Source organism: Chionomys nivalis, chromosome 19, assembly GCF_950005125.1.
Source record: "Chionomys nivalis chromosome 19, mChiNiv1.1, whole genome shotgun sequence".
NCBI classification, from domain to species: domain Eukaryota; kingdom Metazoa; phylum Chordata; class Mammalia; order Rodentia; family Cricetidae; genus Chionomys; species Chionomys nivalis.
Window position 1 is genome coordinate 4,268,193 of NC_080104.1, and position 23,726 is coordinate 4,291,918.

At 40.6% G+C, this 23,726-nt stretch overlaps 1 protein-coding gene across 1 annotated transcript in view; it reads right to left on the bottom strand.

Moving 5' to 3' along the window:
* Positions 1-9,337: 9,337 nt before the first annotated feature.
* Kcnh8 (potassium voltage-gated channel subfamily H member 8) overlaps positions 9,338-23,726 on the bottom strand; it is a 461,323-nt gene continuing 446,934 nt past the window's right edge. Inside the window, exon 16 of the mRNA XM_057751424.1 lies at positions 9,338-10,075. Within this exon, the coding sequence (XP_057607407.1) occupies positions 9,416-10,075 (660 nt within the window). The 3' untranslated portion in view covers positions 9,338-9,415. The remainder of the gene's footprint in view (positions 10,076-23,726) is intronic.

Here is a 23,726-nt window from a genome sequence, read left to right on the forward strand (position 1 = left end):
TCTGAGGCAGAGGATCCATGGCTTCTCTGACTCTGCCCTTCTTCCTCCCAGCATTCAGTTCTGTTTTCTCTGCCTAACTAAGTTTCACCCTATCAACTAGGCCAAGGCAGTTTCTTTATTCATTAACCAATGAAAGCAACACACAAACAGAAGGAACTCCTACACCATTATCCCTCTTTATGTTCATCACATTTAGAAAAGTCCATGTGATATGTGGCCATTTTCTTTGTTTTATGTTTATCCACTTTCTGCATTAATTGAATCATTTCAAATCAGAAAAGGTTACCAGAGATGCCTAGTACCATGATTGTATGCATGGATCTTGACAGAGCTCCACATGGTGGTTTCCTTGTCCTTCCTCCAAAGTAGCCAGAAAGACTTACTACAGTGGTAAAGTGATTAAAATAATAGCATATGTGATGATTGCAGTGGAGACCCCCAGGAGGTGCTGCTCACTTGCTTATTTAACTTTCTTATATAGCCCAGAGCCACCTTTCTAGGGATGAGACTACATAGAGTGTACTAGGCCGTCCTATATCAGTTAGCAATCATGAAAATGTCCCCATAGGGCAGTGGCTCTCAGCATTTCTAATGTTGTCATCCTTTAATACAATTCCTCTCCTTGTGGTGACTCCCCACCGTGACATTACTCCAGTGCTACTTCATAACTGCAATTTTGCTAGTGTTATAAAACATAATGTAAATATCTGATATGCAGTCCCAACAGGATCATGAACCACAGGTTGAGAACTACAGTCACAGTGTTATCCACAGGTTCATTTGATGGAGGCATTTTTTTTTTCAACTGAGATTCCATTTCCTAGTTGTGCCAAACTGACAACCAAGACTAGCCATCACAGAAGGTGAGAGACAGATCTGGATCCCTGAAAATCTTTGAGAGCTGAGCACCAGCCTCCTCATACCCAGATATCTTCTTCATTTTCCCCTTTGCCTACCAAAACCTCCTGAAAAAGAGACAGAGAAATCCAAGAGCCTCTTCTCTATGGACTCAAATGGATGTGTTGTTGCAGAGGAAGCACTTGGGTCTTCATTAAAGATGTATATGGACCAGGTGGTAGAAGATCGATCAGTGACATTTTCACACAGAATATAAACCCTCTCAGGAATGCTCTATGATTTCAAACATTAATGAATTAAAATAATAAAACAATGATGTAGATAAGAAATATGATCTTTTTGTAAGTAGTAAATCCAATGAGCTTTAGAGTGATAGTCTTGATTTAAAATGACTCTCAATAAGTATTTTAAAAATTTAAAGCTAATTGAAGTATTCATTGTTCTAGTTAATTTACACAGAGAATTTTATGTGAAGGGGCTCATCTTTTGTCAGTTGTCACCTTCTATTACACCCTGCTTGATTCTGGGCTGCAGCTTTTAGTATTTCCACTTGACCTATAGAGGGTGCTTGAGAGATACTGCAGAGAGAGAGGCTCTTTTCCTTGGTGCCCTGCATTGTTGTATTATAATGTTGAGATATTGTGGTTACTATATCTCAGAGGTTCCCAGTAATATTTGGGATACACTCACCTTCATTTCCTCCAGTGTGTTCTTTCTTGAACTTACCTAGTTCAATTGCCTCCCACAAGCATTTTTCATACCCTCCTTCCTCAGTCCATAGGCTGCCTGCACTCTTTTATTTGTTTTTCTAGACAGGGTCTAGCTGTGTAACAGCTGTGGCTGTCCTGCAATTTGCTTCATAGACTAGGCTGGCCTCTAACACAGAGATCCGTCTCCCTCTGCCTTCTGACTGCTGGAATTAAAGGCGTGTGTGTTACTGCTGACTGCCTGCCTGCCATTCTTGTAGAGGCAACCCAAAAGATGTCTTTGTGGAAACATCCCTATCTTCACCACCAAAGTCTAGATCTGTACATTGAAGGCCATGTTCCAAATATGCCGATCATTGGTACCCTTCTTCCACCATAAGCATCCTTAGCATTCTTTTTATCCTTTCCTAAGATCTGATCCCCTATTAGTAACTAATGTTTCTTTACACTAAGATTTCTTTACTAAGTAACTAATGTTTCTTTATACTAAGATTTCTTTACTAAGTAACTAATGTTTCTTTACACTAAAAGTTCTTTACTAAGTAACTAATGTTTCTTTACACTAAGATTTCTTTACACTAAGATTTACACTAATGTTTCTTTACACTAAGAATTTCTTTACACTAAGAATTACATGGCTTCTCTCTTTTCACTGTGGCCTGCTGTTTGTATCAAGTAGCAGATGTTATTAACCCTGCCCATGTCTATTGTGTGCACACCATTCCGTGTCATGGCCATTGCATCCCATACAAGCACCGGGAGCTCTCTCCTCAGGCATTGACTTACCACATACATGAGGCAGGCCAGGAATACTGTGGAGTTCAAGTTGCTGAAAGCAACCTTCAGATCTCTGGGAGATGGAAGATGGAGAATGAGTAATGTGACTTTCGTTCATTTCATGGATTTTATTATAGTTTTTTAAAAATACATTTTCACTATTTTTATTTTAGAATTTTGTACTTGCATACAAGGTATTTTGGTCATATCTACCCACTAATTCTCTTCTAACTCATCTCAGATCTACCTCAGATTTCAACTTCAAGTCTTCTTTTTGTAATCACCCACTAATTTCCCTTTATGCTGCCCATAAGCTAGTGGGTGTGGAGCCACCCACTGGAACATTCTAACACATTGGGGTCCACATACTTAAAGAAAAATGACCCTTCCTCTCCCAGAAGCTAATAAATATCAAGAGCTCCTCATCTATGAATGCAGTTCACAGCTACTGAGAGTTTATGAGTGTAAGGTCCTGTCAGATACTGAAGACAGTGTTTTTCACCTGGTCCTCCCAGCTTCTCCAACCTCTGGCTCTTACAGGCTTTCTCCCTTTCTTCTGTGATAGACTGTGCACGCTGAGCTACGGGGAAGTGATGTCCTTACTGTGGCTAATCTCGCCACCGACTGTACTGCACCGACAGTTTTCTGAAGAGGTCTGAGAGCCACACTCATTCACAGTCCTATTCATGATACCTAACTCCCTATGGTGCCTGGATCTTTGTGGTACATAGTGACCTTCTGCAGCAATAAAAATCACTCAGTGGGTCTTCCCTCTCCTGCCTTTCCTCCCCACTTTACAACCAAGGTTTTCTGATGTCATCCCTTAAATCATTTCACCAAAATCTTCAGAATATGCTTCTAGGGAAACACAAATTGCATCTCAGAGATGAAGGAAGAAAGTGTCTAAGAAATCAAGTAGTCAAGCAGTAGAAGTGAGCACTCACTTCATCTCTGAAGTTTCCAGACTTGGGGAGAAAATGGTTTACTTCATTTTACATGTCACAGTCCATCATCAAGGGAAACAAAGGCAGGGAATCAAGACAGAAGCTTGAGGCAAAAACTACTGAGGAATGCATACTGGTCTGCTCAGCTACATCATATATATGTATGTATATATATATATATATATACATATATATATACACACACACACACACACACGGCTACAATATATATTATATATATATGTATATATATTCCCATACCTAGGAATGGTGCTGTCCACAGTGGGCTGGGTATGCATAGTTAATGAACAATCAAGTAATTCTCCATAGAGTTGCCCATAGGCCAGTTTGATGGGGACAAGGAGGTTCTCTCTTCCCAGGTGTGTCAAGTTGACAACCAAGATTAGTTAGTCATTACACTCTGTAAAGGATTATTATGGCTGGAACTTGAGTAACATTAAAATAAAAAGTAATTTCTAATGATAGAAGAATACTTTCTGTATAATATGCTGTCAGAGTATGTTACATGAGGAGGGTGGCCCTTTGTTCTGGCCGCCCAGCTAGCTTACACCCAAAGTATCCACACATTGGCTCATTATCTCTAGCTTTTTATTGGCTAACTCTCACATCTTGATTTAACCCATTTCTAAAAATCTGTATATCACCATGAGGTCGTGGCTTACCAGGAAAAATTTAGCAAGTCTGACCTGGCGGCTCTATGGCAGCTTTCCCACACTGCTTTCTTCCTCCCAGAATTCAGTTCTGTCTTCTCCACCTACCTAAATTTTGTCCTATCAGGCCAAGTAGTTTCTTTATTAATTAACCAATGAAAGCAACACACAAACAAAAAACCCTCCTACTCCAAGAGTGTGCTTTCTCTCTAGTCAGATCTCATGTGGCATGTTATTTTCTGTGTATGTGGTCGGATTAGTAAGGTGTTGCTGTTATGAATGATAGTTTTGTTATGGCAGACAGTGGTATAGTTATACATTGAAACCTGAAGCTCTGATGTCTGAGTAAAGCAATTATTTGACATAAACACAAGTGAAGCTTTGGAACTACTACCTTCAGTCTTGGGTACTTGATGTCACAAGATCTACAGTGGTGGTCTTATGCTACAGTCAACAACCATTCTTCTCTCAAGCTCAGCCTCATAAGCCATGCTAGGACAGCACTTTGATAAACATGTTCCTGGCCTACACTGCAGAAATAGGACAGATGGTGGGTCAGAAGTATATTCTAATTAGAGGACATGCGACAGGCTTCATCTCTCAACATAGTTTAAAATAAAGAATAGTTCAAGGAGAAAGTGAGGAATATTCAGGAAGAAACTGGTGAGCAGCTTATGATAGATACACCATTACTATGCACAAGCTCCTCCTGTCTAACATCCCCTTCAGTTGACATCTCCTGTCTATGATGGAGTGGTATTTTATATATGGGACTCAGGTTCCACTTGAGTATCAGAAGACAGAGATGACTGTTTGATTGGACTCCACAGGTAGTCTGATTAGAGTACCAAGAGATATCATCACTTATTTTGGGCAACAGGTTGCCAAGACAACATTCAGGAATGGAGATGTTAATTTTTCAACACCATACAGAAGTTAACAAGGGGCCTAATAGACCTTGGGCTCATTGGTCATGTGGTTGCAGTGACAACAGGCAGCTTTCTGAGCAGGACAGTCGGGTATGCACCCCTCAGCACTGTTCAGCCATGGCCTGCCTGTTGAGCTCTGGGATAATTTTCTCTTGGGACAATAAACCACAGTGAAAGAGAGAACTATAGTTAGAGTTCATGGGCAGTGTCCTGGGGGATATGACACTCTTCATCCTAAAGGAAATTCCTAAATAAAATAGTTCTTTCAATTAATTTGTTCTCAAAAATAAAAAGCATGTACACACTTTTAAGTCGCATTTTCTTCCATTTTATTCATTGTTATGTTCACGTATATTACACATGTTTTACTTTTGAGAGGAGGAGGAGGAGGAGGAGAGAGGGAGAGAGAGAGAGAGAGAGAGAGAGAGAGAGAGAGAGAGAGAGAGAGATTAGAGGTGTAGTCAGCTCTAGCATCAAATTCCCTCAAGTCCCAGGATCCTCTCTCCATACGGAGGATCCTAAACCAGAAGGAAACAGCTCAAGAGGGAAATGTTTTACCTTCAAGGTGTATTTTGATCACCTGTCCTTTTTTCCTTTCTTTTTATAAAGCACTGCATATTAATCACCGAAAAAGAACAGGTGTGGATATAGAGGTTCTCTCCCTTATTGGCTTGCCTTAAAATCTTTAAAGAGCTATTTATTCAGAGCTCTGATGAAACCCAGAGGAATAGTTCTTTCTGGACATTAGGTGCATGGAGTGATATTTTACTCATTCCTTCTGGAGGAACCCACTGGCTCCTGGGGGTTGCAGGAGCTCGGAAGGCTTCCCTGTGAACTGGTGAGGGGCGATGGCACTTAGCACTAAAAAACTTTTGTGCAGATTTTCTATGGCTATGGTAATGGGTATGACTCCTATGTACGTAACTTCTGAAGCAACAGCAAATATCTTAAGAGAAATTTAGAAATGGGCAAATAGCAAAAATGACTTGTGCTATGGAGCCCATTTCTGTTAATGAGTAAATTCCACGAGTCTTTATGAAATTGTAAAGAGGTTTGCAAGATACAGCTTGCTCAAATAAACCCACAACCCATGGTAAGGAGGCTGGGGCAAGTGAGATAGATTTCTTTTATCTTTGTTGCCCCCATTACAAATTTTGTTATTAAAAGGTGAATGTTGACCTGGGTGCTGGCACTGTAAGGGCCCATGGTGGTTTGAAAGTTTCAGACATTAGCCTAAGACAGGGAACAGAGGATAGGAGAGGGCAGAAGGAAGGCAGAGGGAAAGGGAAAAGAGAAGGACAAAAAGGGAGAAAGGGGGAATCTAGGAGAAGCTGTGGAGGAGACAGCTGGAGGCCAGGAAGAGTAGATGAGTACAGAGGGAGGGAGAAACCCAGATGGCAAAGGGAAGGAAAGTGGGAGAGGACCTGGAAGAAAATAAATCAGCATTTGCTGAGAGTTCATTATATGCCAACTGGTGGGCTCCCACTTAAACTGCTTCTGTAAATTTCAGAGGTATGGCACATTAGATGTGGTAGAAGGCCCACATTTTAGAAGCTCAGCTGTGTCGAATAACTGTCCGAGGTCGTGCATCCAGGACCATCCAGAATGTATGTTTTCAGGAGACCCCTTTCATTTTTTAAAATAAAATTTTTCCTGAATATTATTTTTAAGACAATTAACTTGGTAAGGAAAGTAACTACTTATGTTCCTTGTAGATCTGAAACTTGCTCCTCAGCACCTCTGATGGGACGATGGACTCTGTGTTCTTGCTGGGCAGTTGCTCTTAGGGAACCTCACACTAGAGAAGATGAGGCTTCTCATTTCCTGTAGCAACATCATGGTGTTCATGGCCCAAATGAAACAAACCACCTCAGTCAGTGCTGCCTCAGATGTGGAAGATTCCTGTGTGTCAAGGTGGAGAAGAGGTTGGTGCCGAAGAGGAAGGCATTTTCCAGCTAGGCACCACTAGGAGCCCTGCCAGTTCTGAGGTTCTGCTTGCTTCTATTTAGTTGCAATTCTATGCTGGCAGGAGCTGGTTCTTAAGTCACTAAAATCGACTGTGAGGAGAGACTGTGCTGCATAGAAAAATACCACGTGTTTCCAAACATGTCACTAGATATCTCAAATCCTTAGAGACTACTTCGTACCTGTTCACCTACTTAAAAAGACAGGAGCAAGTATTTATTCATAGATTTAAGAGGAAGTTAATTACTTATAAATTTTAAAAGGCGGCAGGGGTCAATGTGGATGTGAAGCATCTGAAGTGATCATTTGAGTATATGTTCTGAAATTTAAAACAGTGTGATAAGGATAATTAAAAAGAAATTATTCCAATTATTTATTTTAGAATAGGGATAATGATGACTATTTCTGTTGTTTGGTGATCATATGAGACAGCATAACACATGCTAATTTCTAAACATCTCTTGTATACAGTCAGCACCAGAGAAGAGATGTCACTCTCTGTACTTGGAATCAGTGAGAGTCCTACTGATTTGTCACATGGTTCTTCACGAACCTTTGGTTTAGCGAACTCTCTTTCAATAGCACTGAAAATGATGAGATAAGTAGAAAGAAGGAGCGGGGAGTGCACAAATGAGCACATGAATTTGGATGGTTGCTCTTTCCTCAGCTTCCCCCAAACCTAAGAAGAAACGCAAGACTGAACGTGTGAAGGATAGGCCATCTCAGGCTTTGGTAGGTTGCCTAATTCTGTGCTCTTTTCTTCTTTTCTTTTCTTTGTTTTTTTAAAAGAGTTCTTTGTTATGTATATGGTGATCTGCCTGCAGGTAACACCAGCACAACAGAAGAAGGCACCAGATACTTTTCTAGATGGTTGTGAGCCACCATAGTTGCTGGGAATTAAATTCAGGACCTTTGGAAACATAACCAGGACTCTTAATCCCTGAGCCATCTCTCCATTCACTGACCCCCGCCCCCACACGCGTTGTTTTCTTAAAAGTTCTTTTTTTGGTTCTGCTGCTCTAGCCAGATTTAGGGTCACAAATCACACCAGAAACCTCATCTCATTTTGATATTTTTTTAATGATGAAATTCTGCATGGTTTATCTTCTGTGATGGGTATAAAACCAGAGGAGCTCCATAATATGGACTTAAAGGGAGACTGGAGAGGATGAAGTCCAAAATGCCCTCAAGCAGAATGTGCAGCTTATACAAAGGTGCTTACATCATTGCCAAACATAGCATTGTAATTTTCATGTTGGTGTGTGTGAAGAACTGGAAACATTCTGGGTTCTAGCTGTGAGCATCCTAGCCATGTAACCTCGTGTTTCCTTTCTCATGCCACACACACAGCATCTACTGTGTAGCTATCAGTTCCGTGTGGAGCTTTAACTTCAAAGGTTCAATGCCGCCCTAAGTTGAGCAAGTATCATGAGCCATTTAAGTGAGTACTGTGCTCAGCAGTCACAGTCCAAGAAGTCTTTGTCTCATTTGGACATTACTCCATGGCCTCTCCTAAAATGGGGAACCAGGATAGGACACGCTAATATTTTTGAGCCCTAAGTGAATTAATGTAGGTTGTGATCACATATTATACAAAGCTTAAGCTTTTACAGCACAGAATACAATGCTGGGGTCCACAGAATGGCATGAGTTAGCAGCGATGAGGGGTCCTCTCCACAAACAGGCCAAACCTCATGGACTTCACGCTGAGTCCATGTTTTTATTTTGTTAAGAAAATATGATCCCACTGTCCTTTCGTAGCCCAGAAGTGTGAGGGTACATTATTTTTACTGTTTTCTAAACTGCATGCAGATAAAAGGGGATTCTTTTCGAAACTGCAATCTCTTAATTATAAATAATTTTTGATTTACTATACATAACCGTAGTGCATTTCTTGTTAAAACACCAAGCTTTTTTACCAAAATGAAAAGAAAACATTCATTTCTTTATAAATAGTTTAAGTAGTTTAAATACGTTTCATAACAAGATTATAAAAATAGTTTTTTCAATAAATAAAGACATTTTCATTTACGTGGCAAATAATGTGCAGCTAGCTAAGCACTATAGGCCACCAGCTCTATTTTACTGATTGTCTAGAAGATGACATGCAGTGATAATTGTTCCTCTGCCTTCAAAAAGGGGAAAATAGATCAGCAGGAGCCATGCACGCAAGGCTAACCGTGCTATGGATATTGTTCAGAAATGACAATCAGGAAAAACCTTTGCTGCACTTCACAAAAGCCACTTGCTTCAAAACTGGTTCCCAAACTCTTTGTCTGGGATTTCTATCTACTCAGACCCTCAGGGTCTTTGGATTGGTTATCAAAGTCTGTCAAACAGACTAGTAAATTAATACTTGTACAGAAAAAGGGTTGATTCTTCTAAGATCTAGAAATTGTTTGCTACAGTGTAGAGGTGGATCTGCCTTTGCCTGGCTCCCTGACCTCTTTTCTGCAGAATTTCCAACATTGCTTAGGCTCCATGCCTACTAGAGGCCCAAAAGGCAAACTAGAGCAGTCATGCAGCAGCAGTTTGGCATCGAAAGCTGCCCCTAGGTGCTGATATCATACGTTTATGGCTTTGCTGTCCTTTGCGTCTACTGTGCTTGTGACAACTTCCACTGGAAAGTTCTCCAATGGTTCTGTAGAGGCTTCTCGGTCCCAAGAGCCTGGTAAATTTTCCAAACTGAAAGAACTCACAGGTCTGTGGGTGATGCTGCCTTCTTCTGATCTACTTGGGAGAACTAGGTGCAAGGATGTTTCTGAAGAGGAGCAGACAGAGGAGGAGAGACTGGCTGAGATGGACTGCAAAGGTGTCAGCGTGGTATCAGAATGGGGAGAGATGCACCTTAGGAACTGCAAATGACCTTCCTGGATAACCTGGCAGTGGTTTGGAGAATGAAGCAGTTCACTGTCTGCTGGGGTTTGCTCATGAGTTTCAGTTCGTTGAGGGCTGTTGCACAAAGAGGAGGGATCCACACTCCAGATGTCAGAGGTGGCATTACCATGATAAAGTTGTGCTCCACCTGCCTGAAAATGTAGGCAAGGCTGATGAGCACTCCAGCTTACCCTAGTCTGTAAGCTTTCTCTGGAAGGACACATTGGAGTGGGATGCAGAGAGCAAAATCTTGGTGGTTGCTGAGGTGACAAGATATTTTCCAGAAGTTGCATGATGTTCCTCATATCTTTCCCTAGTTGGGAAACCTCCTGAGCCAATGTTGTCACCTGTGTGGAGAAAGCAAAGCCATCAACAATGATCACAGGTACACAGAGTCGACAGGTTTCAGAGCACTGAAGACAGGAAGGGGAATTTCTTAGTAAGAAGGGCATTTCAACTTCAAGCTAACCAAGCGCAAAGTGAGTGAGTAAGCTGGGCATCTAGATGGATTTATATGCTGACCTAAAGATACATCTACCTTGTAGAGATGAGTGTGCTTAGGGGTCTTAATCATCGGCTGGGATATCATTGCAAAGAATTGGAGAGGTTCTGTGGCCTTGAACACCAATGACAGCTTCCACTCTCTAAAAGCGGAAAGAATGCAGACAGGTAAACAGATATCACCCAATGATCAACACAGAGGGCAGATACCAAGCGCAAAGCCACCAGACACATTGAGCCTCTGTTCGGTGTGGGGACTGCACAGCAGCTCTCTAGCTTGACATTTTCTAGGGGAGGTCTTGTGACTAGAGGTCCAGAAGGAAAGGGACCTTCAAGAAGTAGAGGGTGCTGAGACCTCTTACCAGATTTTCTGTCAAGAGAATTCTTGGGAAAAATGAAAGTTACCAAATGAGATGAAGAGAAAGAGACTGTGAAGTGGCTAACGAGAAGCAAGCACTGTGAACACCCAAGTTTCCTGGGATCTCCCAGCTAACTAGGTTATCCTTCAGTGTAGCCCAGATTGCACTGTGTCTGCTTCACTCAGTGTAGAGGTGAATCGCTTAGCACTTATCCGTTTCTCAAAGGAGACATAGTCCCTAAACGCAAAAACCACAAATAAGTATTCATTTAAAACACAATAAAATCCATTGACAGAGTTGTTTTCTTAACATTAGATTTAGATTAAGGTAACAGCAACAAAACCTCAGAGTCCACTGGAAGGCTGACTGTGGTTCCAATCTGAGCTTTCTGAAGGAAGTTTGTATTATCTCAAACAGGATACACACAAATTTCCACTCTTTGAATTATCCAGCACTCACACAATCGTGTAATGCATTGCTATCTCTACTTTAATAGCTTATATCTTATGATAGTGTTGCTATTATTTGATTTTACTATCACAACACACAAATGTCTCAGTTGAAGCCCTAGAACACCATCAGCACCCAAACAGAGCAGTCGGTTTCAACATCCATGCTACCAAAATCAAGACTGTTGCTTGGGACAGGTTTCTTTATCTTTCTCTCTCTCACAGATACACACATACATTCAAAAATTATCTATATATCCAGTCTTTGTACAAATGTGTATTTTACAATGGATATACCCTTTTAATCTCTCCCTCTCCCTCTTCTCTCCCCAGTCAGTTCTTTTTGTTTGCTTAGACAACTTTATTTTCATTGTTTACACATTTCTAATTCATCCAGTCCACTTCTGGTGAGAGCATTCTGAAGCCAGCTCTCCTTTGCAGCCCCAACAGGAGGTGGCACTGCTCATCTTAGGCATTTAGAAATGTCTAGAAAGAAGTCATTCTGTGATTCAGGCCACAAGCTGTTAACATAGTGGCTGAAATTTCAAGACCCAAACTCTTTGTGTTGGTACGAAACTGTAGGGAAGCAAACAGATGCTTGTCTCGTTTGTTTTCTGTGGATCTGCAACTGCTGGAAATGGAACAGTTCCTATCAGTCTCCCTGTGGAGAGGAAGGGTGAGTAGAAAGGACCCAGCTGTTTCTCCAGTTCTGCATGTGTGGCTCACACCACTCAGTGTGACAGAATCCCTGCCCCACAGATGAGCTGACAGTTCTGTAGAGTCCTCAGTTCCACTATCAGCATTTTAGGATATATTCTGCCACCAAATGGAATTATTGAAAGGACATCTGAACGGCTCTCTCTGTGGTCAGTGAGCCCATTTCTGAATCAAACTCATCTGAATTGGTGGATTAGCTGAGCTTTCAGTCAGGATACCTAGGTGGTGATCTGAAAGGAAATGGTCCCCAAACAGAGTGACAGGACTGGGAGGTGTGGCTTTGTTGGAGTAGGTGTGGTCTTGTTGGAGGAAGTGTGTCACTGTGCAGGTGGGCTTTGAGCTCTCAAATATGCTCAAGCCACACGGAGTATGACCAATCCCTTCCTCAAGATGTAGGAAGCTTGTGTAACATGAATGGGGGCCTGCTTGTTTGTTGGGGTTTTCTGTCCTGCTCAGTTCCCCACAGTCGGCAAGCCCGAAAAAAAATCACACATAGGTCTCGATAAATTTTAAGCTGATTGGCCCATTAGCTCTAGTCTCTCACTGGCTAACTCTCGCATCTTGATTAACTAATTTTTCTGATCTATGTTAGCCATGTGGCTTAGTACCTTTTTTCAGTGGGGCAGATCACATCCTGCTGCTTCAGTGGTCTGGGCAGGAGTGGGAGGAATCAACTTCCTCTTTCCCAGAATTCTCCTCTTCTCATTACATCATTTCTATTTCCTGTCTGGTTTTCCCACCTATATTTCCTGCCTGGCCAATCAGCATTTATTTAAAACATAATTGACAGCTGCAAGCTTGGCTACATCTTCAGTACCTTGTCTGCCTGCATGCTGCCCTTCCTTCCACTGATGATAATGAACTAAACCTCTGAACTGTAAGGGAACTTGTCTGAAGTATGTTATTGTGCTGATTCTGAAGGAACTGGGAAGTGCTTGCTAATGTGTTTAGAATTCTCCACAGAGCACAGTGACACAGACCATTGCTCATGGATAAGAGTTATATAGACTGTCAATTCGGTATCAGATAAGCAAATAATGTAATCTCAGAAAACAATTCCAGAATGATTAAACAGTAAATTCTCTTCAAAGAAAACTATATGACAACAACAACAAAAGATTTGCTATAGGGTAAACACTATTATTCAGAATAAATGCATTTCTAGCTTTCAAAATGAAAATTTCCCTTTTATTCAGAGCTGTGTTCTTGACTTCTAACTTACACTGTACAATCACGACAACCTTGAGTCCATGAACTCTGAAGGGAACCCATGGACTCCACTGACTCCAGGAACATCAACACATATAACTGTTCCAAAAGGCAAATTACTGTCTTAGCTGGAACTAAAAACAACAGAGAAGTCAAGAAAATAGAACTTTCAAGTGATGTGAGGGAAAATTTCCATCATTGTGTACCCAGGGACACGCCCCGGGACCCTATTAAAGTTCCATGAGGGACATAATCTCTTTTCAAGGACAAAGTCAGTTGTCACAAAAAGAGACTGCATCTCCTGAAGGCGGAAACAAGGATGACACTGACAGGGGTAGTGACTTCCACAGAAGACACAGTACGCTTTATTGCAGTGGTGTGTGCTGGCCCCTGCTGGGTTGCTGAGTCTATTCTAAGATACAGAAGACAGTAGCTTTGATCAAGCATAAGAAACAAAGAGTTTACTTTTTTAGCGTGGTAGAATTCAAGTCTCCACCTGATTAAGAAAAATAGAATTGCCAATGAAGACTGTTGAGGCTGCTTTCTGTGTGGGATTGTCCAGTTACAGAGCTGTGTCTTCAGCATAGAACTTAGTGCCAGAACAATGTGAAGTGAAGTAATACAGCCAAAAAATCATCCTGACCAGACAAAGGCAAGTTTTCTTCTTATCCCAACAGCAACCTAAAACCCTTATATTTTTGTCACTCATATTAGAAAACTTAAGGGTATTCCCAAGCCCCCCTCTTTTCTATCATTTTTGGTTTTGTTCTTTTGAAACTTTGCACATGAGGAGGCTATATTGATGTGGACTTCTGATTAAGGTAGAAAGAATGTATAAAATGAACATTATTTGATGTGTATTCTCCATATGTATGTTTTTGTCCATTCACTTTTTCTTTTTTCATTCTTCCTCTTCTTTCCTATTCTTTGTCCCCCTTTTCCTTCTCCTTGGTGCAAACCCAGCAGTCTTGAATTTAAACCTGTTGGCCAAAGCAGCTCACCATCACCATCTCTCCAGCAAAGTGCTCTCACTAACATTTCCTTTTTTCTCCAAGTCCTGTCAGAAAAAGGGAGGGAGGAAAGAACTATCTGTGCTCCCAAGTGACTCAGTTCTCTACTCCTGCACCAGAGCATCCAAAGACTCCCCTCTTTTATTTTTGTGCCAGGATCATTCATTAAAGTCTCAGTTCACTAGGACCCGGAAGGAGTGTTGCAAATGTCTCTACTGTTCGCAGATATCCCCTCTTGTTACACAGTGTGGGGTATCAAACTTGCCCAGAGCAATGATCCACATACTGCATTGACCTTGACATGCACTGAAGAAAGGAACCACTAATTTACCACACTTCCTTATTTCACTCACATCCAGGATTCCTTAGAAATTCTCTTTCCTTGTTGGCCTATATTTCTAGAGCACACTGTTTACTACTGTTGTGTTTAATCAGCTCCATTGATGTGTTTTTACCTGTCTCCCTTCCTCCACTGCATCATTTTCCCACAAGGACCATGATGTAGGACCTAAATAATACAAACATACATACACACATACATTCATACATATGAATCTCACATGCTTAACTACACACACACACACACACACACACACAAATAATCACATCCTTAACTATAACCAAATAGTACATCCCCTGATTGCCTTTCTTTGACCAACTGAAACCTTATGTTCTTTGCCAACCACCCCATCCTCCCAGTTCATGGTAGCCCAATCTGCTCTCAGTTCCTGTAGTTAATTCCCAGTTCTACAGAATTGCGTCCTTTGGTTAACCTCCCTTGTCCTCTGTCCTGTTGGTGAATCTCTAGGTGGTGTTGAGCTGTGTGTGCATGCCTCCTGGCAGCTTTCTTACTGTGATGTTGGCAGGCATGGCCTTGAAGGGGGAGATTAGAAATGCAGTGGGATTCAAGTCTCAGTATATTCAATCATACAGTTTCACTTAGCTGAAATAATTTTACAAAAAGATGTTTCCTTACAGGTTATCTGACTTCCCATTTAATACATGAAAGAAATGGAAATGTTTGATTTTTTTCCTTTCCCCCAAATCAATGTTAAAAATAAGCTTACCGGTTGCTTACTGATAAGCATCTGAAAGAAATCGGTGAATCTAGGTGTATTAACATTGTGATCTACTCTAGTCATTATTTCCACAGAAATTGTCATCTTTGACAAGTGTGTATGTGATTTGATTACCTTGGAGAATGGTCATGGCTGGGCCCACTAATGTGTAGTCATACATGGGGAGGGACTCCCCAGGGCTAGCCTCTACCCGAGTATAAATGTGGACAGAAACAGTTGGCAAGAGTGGTGTAATAGCTTCTTCAGTCACCTAAAATCCTGTAAGTAACCTTGGATGTTCTCACCCACACCCCTTAAGTTACCCCTCAACTGAGCCTACCTGTGCTCCTTAGGGTAACTCCCTACCTGTACCCCTCAAAATTACCCTAACTGAATTCAGTGGCTCGATCAGACAGACTTAGGTGTAGTAATTGGTTTAGTCTGCTATTGGTGCCTTATCTGAGGTGAATAGACCTGTTTGTCTTCTCCAAAAAAGATGCCAAACAACATACTACTGTATTCCTTCATAGAGTATAGGTGCTTCAAAGTCTAACAAGGAGTCTGCTCATCTCTCCATATGAGTCTTTTATAAGAAATCCATTGACTAGAGGTCTGAGGAACTTTTAAGGTCCAGAAACCTACCCCAAAACTACTAAGACTGGGAAATATATTAAATAGATATACATAACAAGCTGCAAAATTAACAATTAAGAATAGTTTCATCTATGGTAGAACCAAAGGAATGGTAGAACTTAGGAAACTAGTATGTGTGAAACGTAGGTCTGAAGCTGGGAACTGAAAATTTTAAAATATTGCTTGGAAAAACCCTAGATACATAATGAAATCCTTTGTTCATGAATGAGAAGATCTTCAGATGACAGTATTCCTCATTATGGCTCATGGGCAATATACTTACTTACAGAAATTGAGGAAACATCACAGGAAGAACTTAAGAGTTGTAGGTTAGAGAGAAGTGTCGTGAAGTATTGTCTTCTTGATCTGACATGGCTGTTTTACATGGGAACACAGCAGCTGCTGGTCAAGACCAAAATGAACTCACTTTTATTATTCTGCTAAATGGATATAGCATCAAACTGTCCTGTAAATTTGTCTCTCTACCTGTAGAATAGTACAGATCTCAGAAGTCATGAGATTACGATTCTTTGGGCAGTGGATGGTGGTTAATACAGAAACTCACAGCTGTTCAGAGTGCAGAGAATAAACATCAGCAGAGTGCTCAGTCACAAATGGGACACCAATATCACACTTTCTCCCAAGGCTCAAGGGCCATCATGAAAGAGTGGGCAGAAAGATTATAACAGCCAGAGGTCAGGGAGGACTCAAGAAAAGGAGTGTCTTTTTGATTTGATGGGGCCTTCACACTCTTGGACTCAGGAGCTCTGGGTGCCTGCATAAAACCAGTACAAGATCAAGTCATTTTAGCACAGAGCAGGAAGGTGTTGAGAAGATTGAGAAGAACTGTTCTCACTGGGGAGCAGTGGCCAGTAGGTAGCTTCTGAAGGAGGGAGGGTCACATTCTATCATGGAGCAGGAAGGTGTTGACAAGAACCCTCCTAACTGGAGAGCTGTGTACAGTTGGCAGTTTCTGGGGTAGGAGGGGTCAGCATTTCAGCATGGAGCAGGAAGGTGTTGATAATAACCCTCCTCACTGGGGAGCTGTGGACAGCTGGTAGCTTCTTGGGGAGGGAGGGTCAGGTTTCTTTAAGGGTATGGCTACTGGTAAGTGGACCATGCTCAAATGGATGCCCCTCTACCCAGAATCATATGGGCAGCATAAATTGGAGTTGAAGGGGATGAAATAAAAAGAGGACCTTATATAAGGGATAGGAGGTAGAAGTGGATCTAGGAGAAGTTAGGAGGAAGAGTGGGGCTGAATAATTTCAAAATACATTATTTGAAGTTCTCAAAGAATTAATACAAATATTTTTTAATTTCAGCATGGTCTAGGGAGGGGCTCACAAATCTCCACCTCATCTCAAGAACTATTAGCACTTGATGGCTACTGGAGGATGACAAGTCAATGTTCTTTGTGATTGTGGCCACCAGTAGGATGGAACCATGGCAATGTATATATATATATATATATATATATATATATATATATATATATATATATATAAAACACTGACTGGACTCAGTGGGTTAAAATACATAAGTAGGTAAGTAAGTAAATAAATAAATAATGGTGTGGATGAAGTTGGGAGGGAGATGAGATTTGATTAGTCATTCTGAGATCAGTTGAGACTAATATGATCAAGATATATTGTATACATGTATGAAATTTAAAACAATAAATAAAATAACATTACAAAAGAAAGCATACTCTCCTTTTTGTAGAAACGGATGTTTCTAAAGTTGGCACAAAGTCCTAGACTACCAAGCTATCTTGAAAGAGGAGACTGAAAATTAAGGACACATATCTGTAGTAGGAGCTGCGGGCTGTGTTCCTGCTGTCCCAGCTCCTGGTCGTCTGGCTAGCTTATGCCCCGAAATAACAACACACAAACTGTATTCTTTTAAACACTGCTTGGCCCATTATATCTAGCCTCTTCTCAGCTAACTCTCGCACCTGGACTAGCCCATTTCTAATAATGTGTGTAGCACCCCAAGGTGCGCTTACCAGGAAGATTCTAGCCTACGTCCATCCTGAACTGGAGCTTCATCGCGTCTGCACTGGGGAGCAGCTGCATGGCATCTAATCTCACTTCCTCTTCCTCCCAGCATTCTGTTCTGTTTACTCCACCCACCTATGTTCTAACCTATGAGGGCCAAGCAGTTTCTTTATTATTTAACCAATGACCTTCCTCCATCACTTATCTTTCCATTTTTGAACTTGGTACAAAGCAAAGTAATAAAGACAGCAAAGAGCTGGGATACAGATAAACATAGTCAGCAGAATATAATTTTGAGGCCAGAAATAGCTAGGTATGGTAGTACACACCTGCACTCCTTCCTCTCAGGGAACTGAAGTAGGAGGACCATAAGTTTGAGACTATGTTGAGTTTTCTAGAAAGACTCTAAGTAAAAAAAAAAATTACGTTCTAAGGTAAACTGCAATAGTTAATCTTAATTGTCAGCTTCATTGGAGTTAGAATTGCAATAGAAATAATCCTTTGGTGTGTTTATGTGTTTAAGTAGTTCTAGAAAAACTACTTAAAGAGGAAAGGCCCATTCTACATGTGGCTGTCAGTGTCCTATGGACTGGAAACTCTGAGTGAATAGAAGGAGAAGCAGGTTGAGCAACAGCATTAATTTCCTGAGTCTTTTGGTTGTGAATGCAATGTGGTGGTCACCTCATTCAGTTGCTACCATACCTTCCTCATGAACTCCAAAGCAAACAAATGTCCCGTCCTAGCATGGTTTCTTGTCAGATATTTGGTTATAGCAACCAGAACAGTAACACATGCACTAGTCATCACATTCATAATCCACTGATTTATGAACATCACTTTCAGACCTCCAGCTGGAAATAGTGTTTTGTACAAATGAGGCTAAATGCACAACTCATACAATATATACAACTTAACTCAAAATAGATCAAAGGCACAAGCCCAAGAGACTACAGTATAAAATTCTGAGAAGAAAACAGAGGAATAAATATTCATTACACTGGATTTCTCACAGATATGACTCCAAAAACATAAGAAGAAAAATGAAGACAGGTTGGCTTTCTCTACAATTAATACTCATATGTTTCAGGGGAGTCAAATGTCAATCTACAAAATGAGAGGAGAAAATCACAAACCATGTGCTTCAATAAGGGTCTTGGTTCTGTAAATCATAAAGAACTCTTGGGAGTTAATAATAAAAAGAGAGCCCAATCGAAACTGGGGAAAAGTTGGAAAGGAACAGTTCTGAAAAGAAGAGAGATAAATGACCAAAACACAGGCAAGGATAGAGTATGAGTACCTGTTAGGAAGCTCTAACACAGAAGGAACCAGTATCTAGTTCTCGTGTATTCAAGAGGCCACTATACTTCACATTTGGTGTCTACATCCTCCATACAGTCATTAAGTTCACATACAAACTCCTATTGTAGATCTTTTTACCTGCTGTGAGACAATGGCCTTGTACTTTGTAAAGATTTGTCACTTGTACTTTAATAAAACACTGCTTGGCTGATTAGCTCAGGCTTCTTATTAACTAATTCTTACATCTTAAATTAGCCATTATTCTTGCCTATGTTAGCCACATGGCTTGGTATCTTTTATTAGTGAGGCAGTCTCATCTTGCTTGTTCTGTGTTTGGCTTTCTCTGTGTCAGCTGTAGACTGACTCTTTCCTTCTCCCAGAATTCTCCTTTTTGTTGTCTTGCTTCTACTGCCTGCCTAGTTGCCCTGCCTATACTTCCTGCCTGGTTACTGACCAATCAGCATTGTACATTATTGTGTTTTTGTTTTTTTGAAATTTTTGACTGCACAGAGACATTTGGTTATGGGGACTGTTAAGCTAAACCAACACATATACTTTAAAGGTATCTTGATTTCAAAATATGGGTCTAAGGATATATTGGTTTGGAAAAGAGGTTCTTCTTTTGTTTCCACAGAAGATAAGAACCTGTGGATCTCTTCCAAACTAATGTGGTTTGATGGACCAAGACTACCCATGAACACCTCCAAAAATTACTTTGCCCAACAAAAAGAAGGAAGTAGTTTGGAGAGAACTATGCACAAATTCCCTAAATGATTGTTTATAAATGTCTGTTTACATTTAAATGGTGATATGCTGTAGAGATTTGCATTGGTATGGATCTTGCTTTATTGATACAAATTTAAGGTCAATTTTGTTATATGTATATTTTTGGTCTTGATTACGGTATTGTGTTTGTGCAGCTCATTTGGAAATGTAATGTATAATTAAGAAATATAGTTTAATAGATAATCATCTAAAATAGTCAAGCTTGTAGTCATGTTAGTTAGGTTTTCTAGATATAGAGAGATATATTTCAGTTAGACAGGTATTTTTCAAATCTTTCAGAGACCTTCAGAATATGACATTTAAAAGTTTTAATAACTTCGGACTTTTCATGACATGAGACACATCTGCTCCTGGCAATACCAATTATGTCAAGAGGATGATGGACATTGAAGATGCTCCTTATGGAGTTGGTTAGCCAGTTGGGCGAGAAACTACTCTTGCCTGGACTGCTTGATGTTATGCTGTATGAACTGGACTTGTAGGACCCACAGAAAAAAGACTGCTGAACTTGAATAAAGGTAAGACTGTCCTTTGGGGTTCCTGATTCATCAAAGAGACTGCAAGACATTCTGCAGGACACAGAAGAAAGTGACTGATGAACTGCCAATATAGGTGGAACTGTCTTTAAAATTTCCTGCTTCCTGGAAAAGTCTGTTGGATACTATGGGCCTGTGGGCTCAAGATCGGATGCACCAAAGATACAGAAGAACTTTGGGTGACTTTTCAGGCAGCAAGGTGTCTCTGTCATTTCTAGAGTTTTTGAAGTTGCTTACAATACACTTTCTGTTAACTTAGGTAATATTATATCCTTCTAGAGTCTTTGATGGAGTTGAAGAATAGATAGTTACAATTATAGTTTTCCTTAGTTATGATAAAAGATAAAGTAGATATAAATATTATAACTGTAATTTTGCTTGATACCTGTTTTTTATATGCAATTTTACTATGTTAAAATTAAAACTTTTCTTTTTTATTTAGACAAAAGGGGAAAACGTATGGGAGGTCCTTCTGTTTATTTCTTGTTGTTATTGGTTAATGAATAAAGAAACTGCTTTGGCCTATAGCAAGGCAGAACTTACCTAGGTGGGGAAAACTAAACCAAATGCTGGGAAAAAGAAGGCAGAGTCAGGGAGAAGCCATGTAGCCTTACTGAAGACAGATGCCAGAAATTTATCTGGTAATCCACAGCCATATGGTCATACACAGATTAATGGAGATGGGCTAGTTTAGGGTATGAGAGTTGGCCAGAAATATACTTAAGCTATTGGCCAAACAGTTTGAAAATACTACAGTTTCTATGTGATTATTTTGGTGCAGCCTGGAACAAAACAGGCGGTCTCCACAACACTTACCCACTAAGAGAAAAACAGTATAAAATCAGGGAAGACAGCCACCGTGTAGAAGAGACCGAGTGCGACCCTCAGCATCGCTTCCCTCCAGGGCAGCTTTTCTTTTTCAGCAGTGTTTATGTTTTGTGCTCAAGCAGTTTTTCCTTCAACACTGCTATGATGTCTTTCTGGGTCAGCCAGACTTGAGAAACTAGAGCACAAGTAGCATTTATCTAAAACCCCTTCAGAAATGTAGTGTTTCACTCTTCCAGTCCATGGCCCCTGAAGTGACTTTTTATTGAAATTGTCAAAGAATTTTCACAGCTTCACTGCACTATAAAGCATGGGCACTGAATCTAAAGCAGATTAATACTGGTGCCTGCCCTACATCTTTAAAATTTCCTCAAGTGTTCTGGGAAACTAAGTTAGTGCCAATGTTGTGCCTTTTCTGACATTTAAAATGCATTTAATCGGTTAATTATGAAATGTATACAATAGGAAACAATCTCATACCTATGTATGAATTATATACATAAATATATAATTTATTTCATTGTATTCTTGTGTGTGCATGCATGTGTGTACGTGTGTATGTATATGAGTGTGTGCAAGTGCACATGCAGGTACCCAAATTGACTAGACGAAGGCATCAAATCCTCAGGAGCTACAGTTGCAGGAGGCTATGAGGGTTCATGAGCTGCTGACATAGGTGGTGGGCACTGAACCCGGGTCCTCTAGAAGAGTATAAGTATTCTTAACCACCAAGTCATTGCTCCAGATCATCCTGTATGCTAAATCTTAGAGCAAATGTCAGATGCAGATTCATCAGTGCTCTGGCAGTCACCTGGTGCCTGCAGTCTGCTTCACAGTCTCTATACCGTTGTCTGGCACTTTGGTAACAAACAAGAGTCATACAGTAAATCCCACATTTACTTCCAATACATTTCTTGCTTGATAGTAACCAAAGTATAAAGTAGAAGTAAAGCAATCAACCAGTTCAATCTACAAAAAGTAGGATTTATAAAAAGCAGAACCTTAGGTGTTGACTTGATTGTTTTGTTTTGTTCTACATCAGCAATATGACTCTGTAGGAGGTGTGAGGAAAACATATGTGCACATTCTGAAGCTACTTTGTATTCTCACTGTACATGGCTGATTGGCTTTTAATACACTACAAACAGGGGCAAGGCTATATAAATTAAATTATGTGTAAAGGGTAAAGTTGTTTATATATTTTCTGTTTCAATTAAACTACAACTGTGAGGAAATCAAATATTTTACTATAGGAAAATCTAATTCTTGGAAGGTGGTGATTGGTCCACAATAATTTTATCTTGTTCTTCTTACTTCAATGAGTATTTCTCAACAGAAGAACAATGAGGAATATCTAGAATTACAAGGCTCCTTTGTTTTCAAAATGGATCTCTGTTTACACAGACTGCTGGGCCATATTATCAAAGAACAATAACACAGCAATAATTCTTTAGCCTGACTTGGACAGTGTCCACACTCGGAAGAGATAAGCCTCCTTTCCCAAGAAGAATGACTGACTCTAAGATTCAGTTAAGAAATAGACCAAACATTTAGAACTCTTCCGTGTTTGTGTCAAATGGGAGTGGGAAGAAGTCCACTGGCAATATGGGTAGTTTTAGACAGGCACTCTCTAAAGTAAAATTGCGCAAAGGAATGCTGATATTCAGTTTACCAACTACATGTCTATTTGCTCTTTATCCCTCCTGTTTTAAAAAGCATTCTATTTTTAAATCTTAGATCTCTAGTCTGCATACCATGTGTGCCTGGTGCCTACAGAGGCTGGAACAGGTCCTGGAACATATGGAACTACATTTGTAGGCAGTTGAAAGGTGCACTTGTGTATGGCAGAAACCAAACCTGGGTCCTCTGAAAGAGCAGCCAGTGTTCCTAACACATAACACTGGAGACATCTCTCCAGCTCCTTCTGTAGTTTCCAGTGGGAGGTTATTTGGGGATCCCATATAGTTTGGACTAGTCACTATGATTTAAGAAATGTCAGTCCAGTTAGGGAGTTCTCTGTACTGTCATTTCTGTTTTCCTAAACAGAAAAAGGGGAAATGATGGAGGTGGGTCTTGTATTAATCTTTTGCTTTCATTGGTTAATTAATAAAGAAAACTGCCCTGGCCCATTTGATAGGCCAACCCTTAGGTGGGTGGAGTAAACAGAACAGAATGCTGGGAGAAAGAAGCCGAGTCAGGCAGTCGCCATGATTCTCCCACTCCAGACAGACGCAGGTTAAGATCTTTCCTGGTAAGCCAGCTCATGGTGCTACACAGAATATTAGAAATGGGTTAGATCAATATGTAAGAGCTAGCCAATAAGAGGCTGGAACTAATGGGCTAGGCAGTGTTCAAAAGAATACAGTTTCCGTGTAATTATTTGGGGCATAAGCCAATGCAGGCGGCCGGGTGGCGAAACACAGCCCCGCCGCTCCTATTACAACAGAGTGGCACCCAACGTGCTAATGAACTCCATGTAAAACGTGAGAGGGCTTAAAAAGGACACAGAGAGAATTTAAGACAGCTTTTGGCTGTTTGTGGGTTGCGTGCGGCAAAGAAATTGTCCTGACCCAGCAACAGGAAAAAACTGGCTGTTTTAAAATGCCGGCTTTCTGG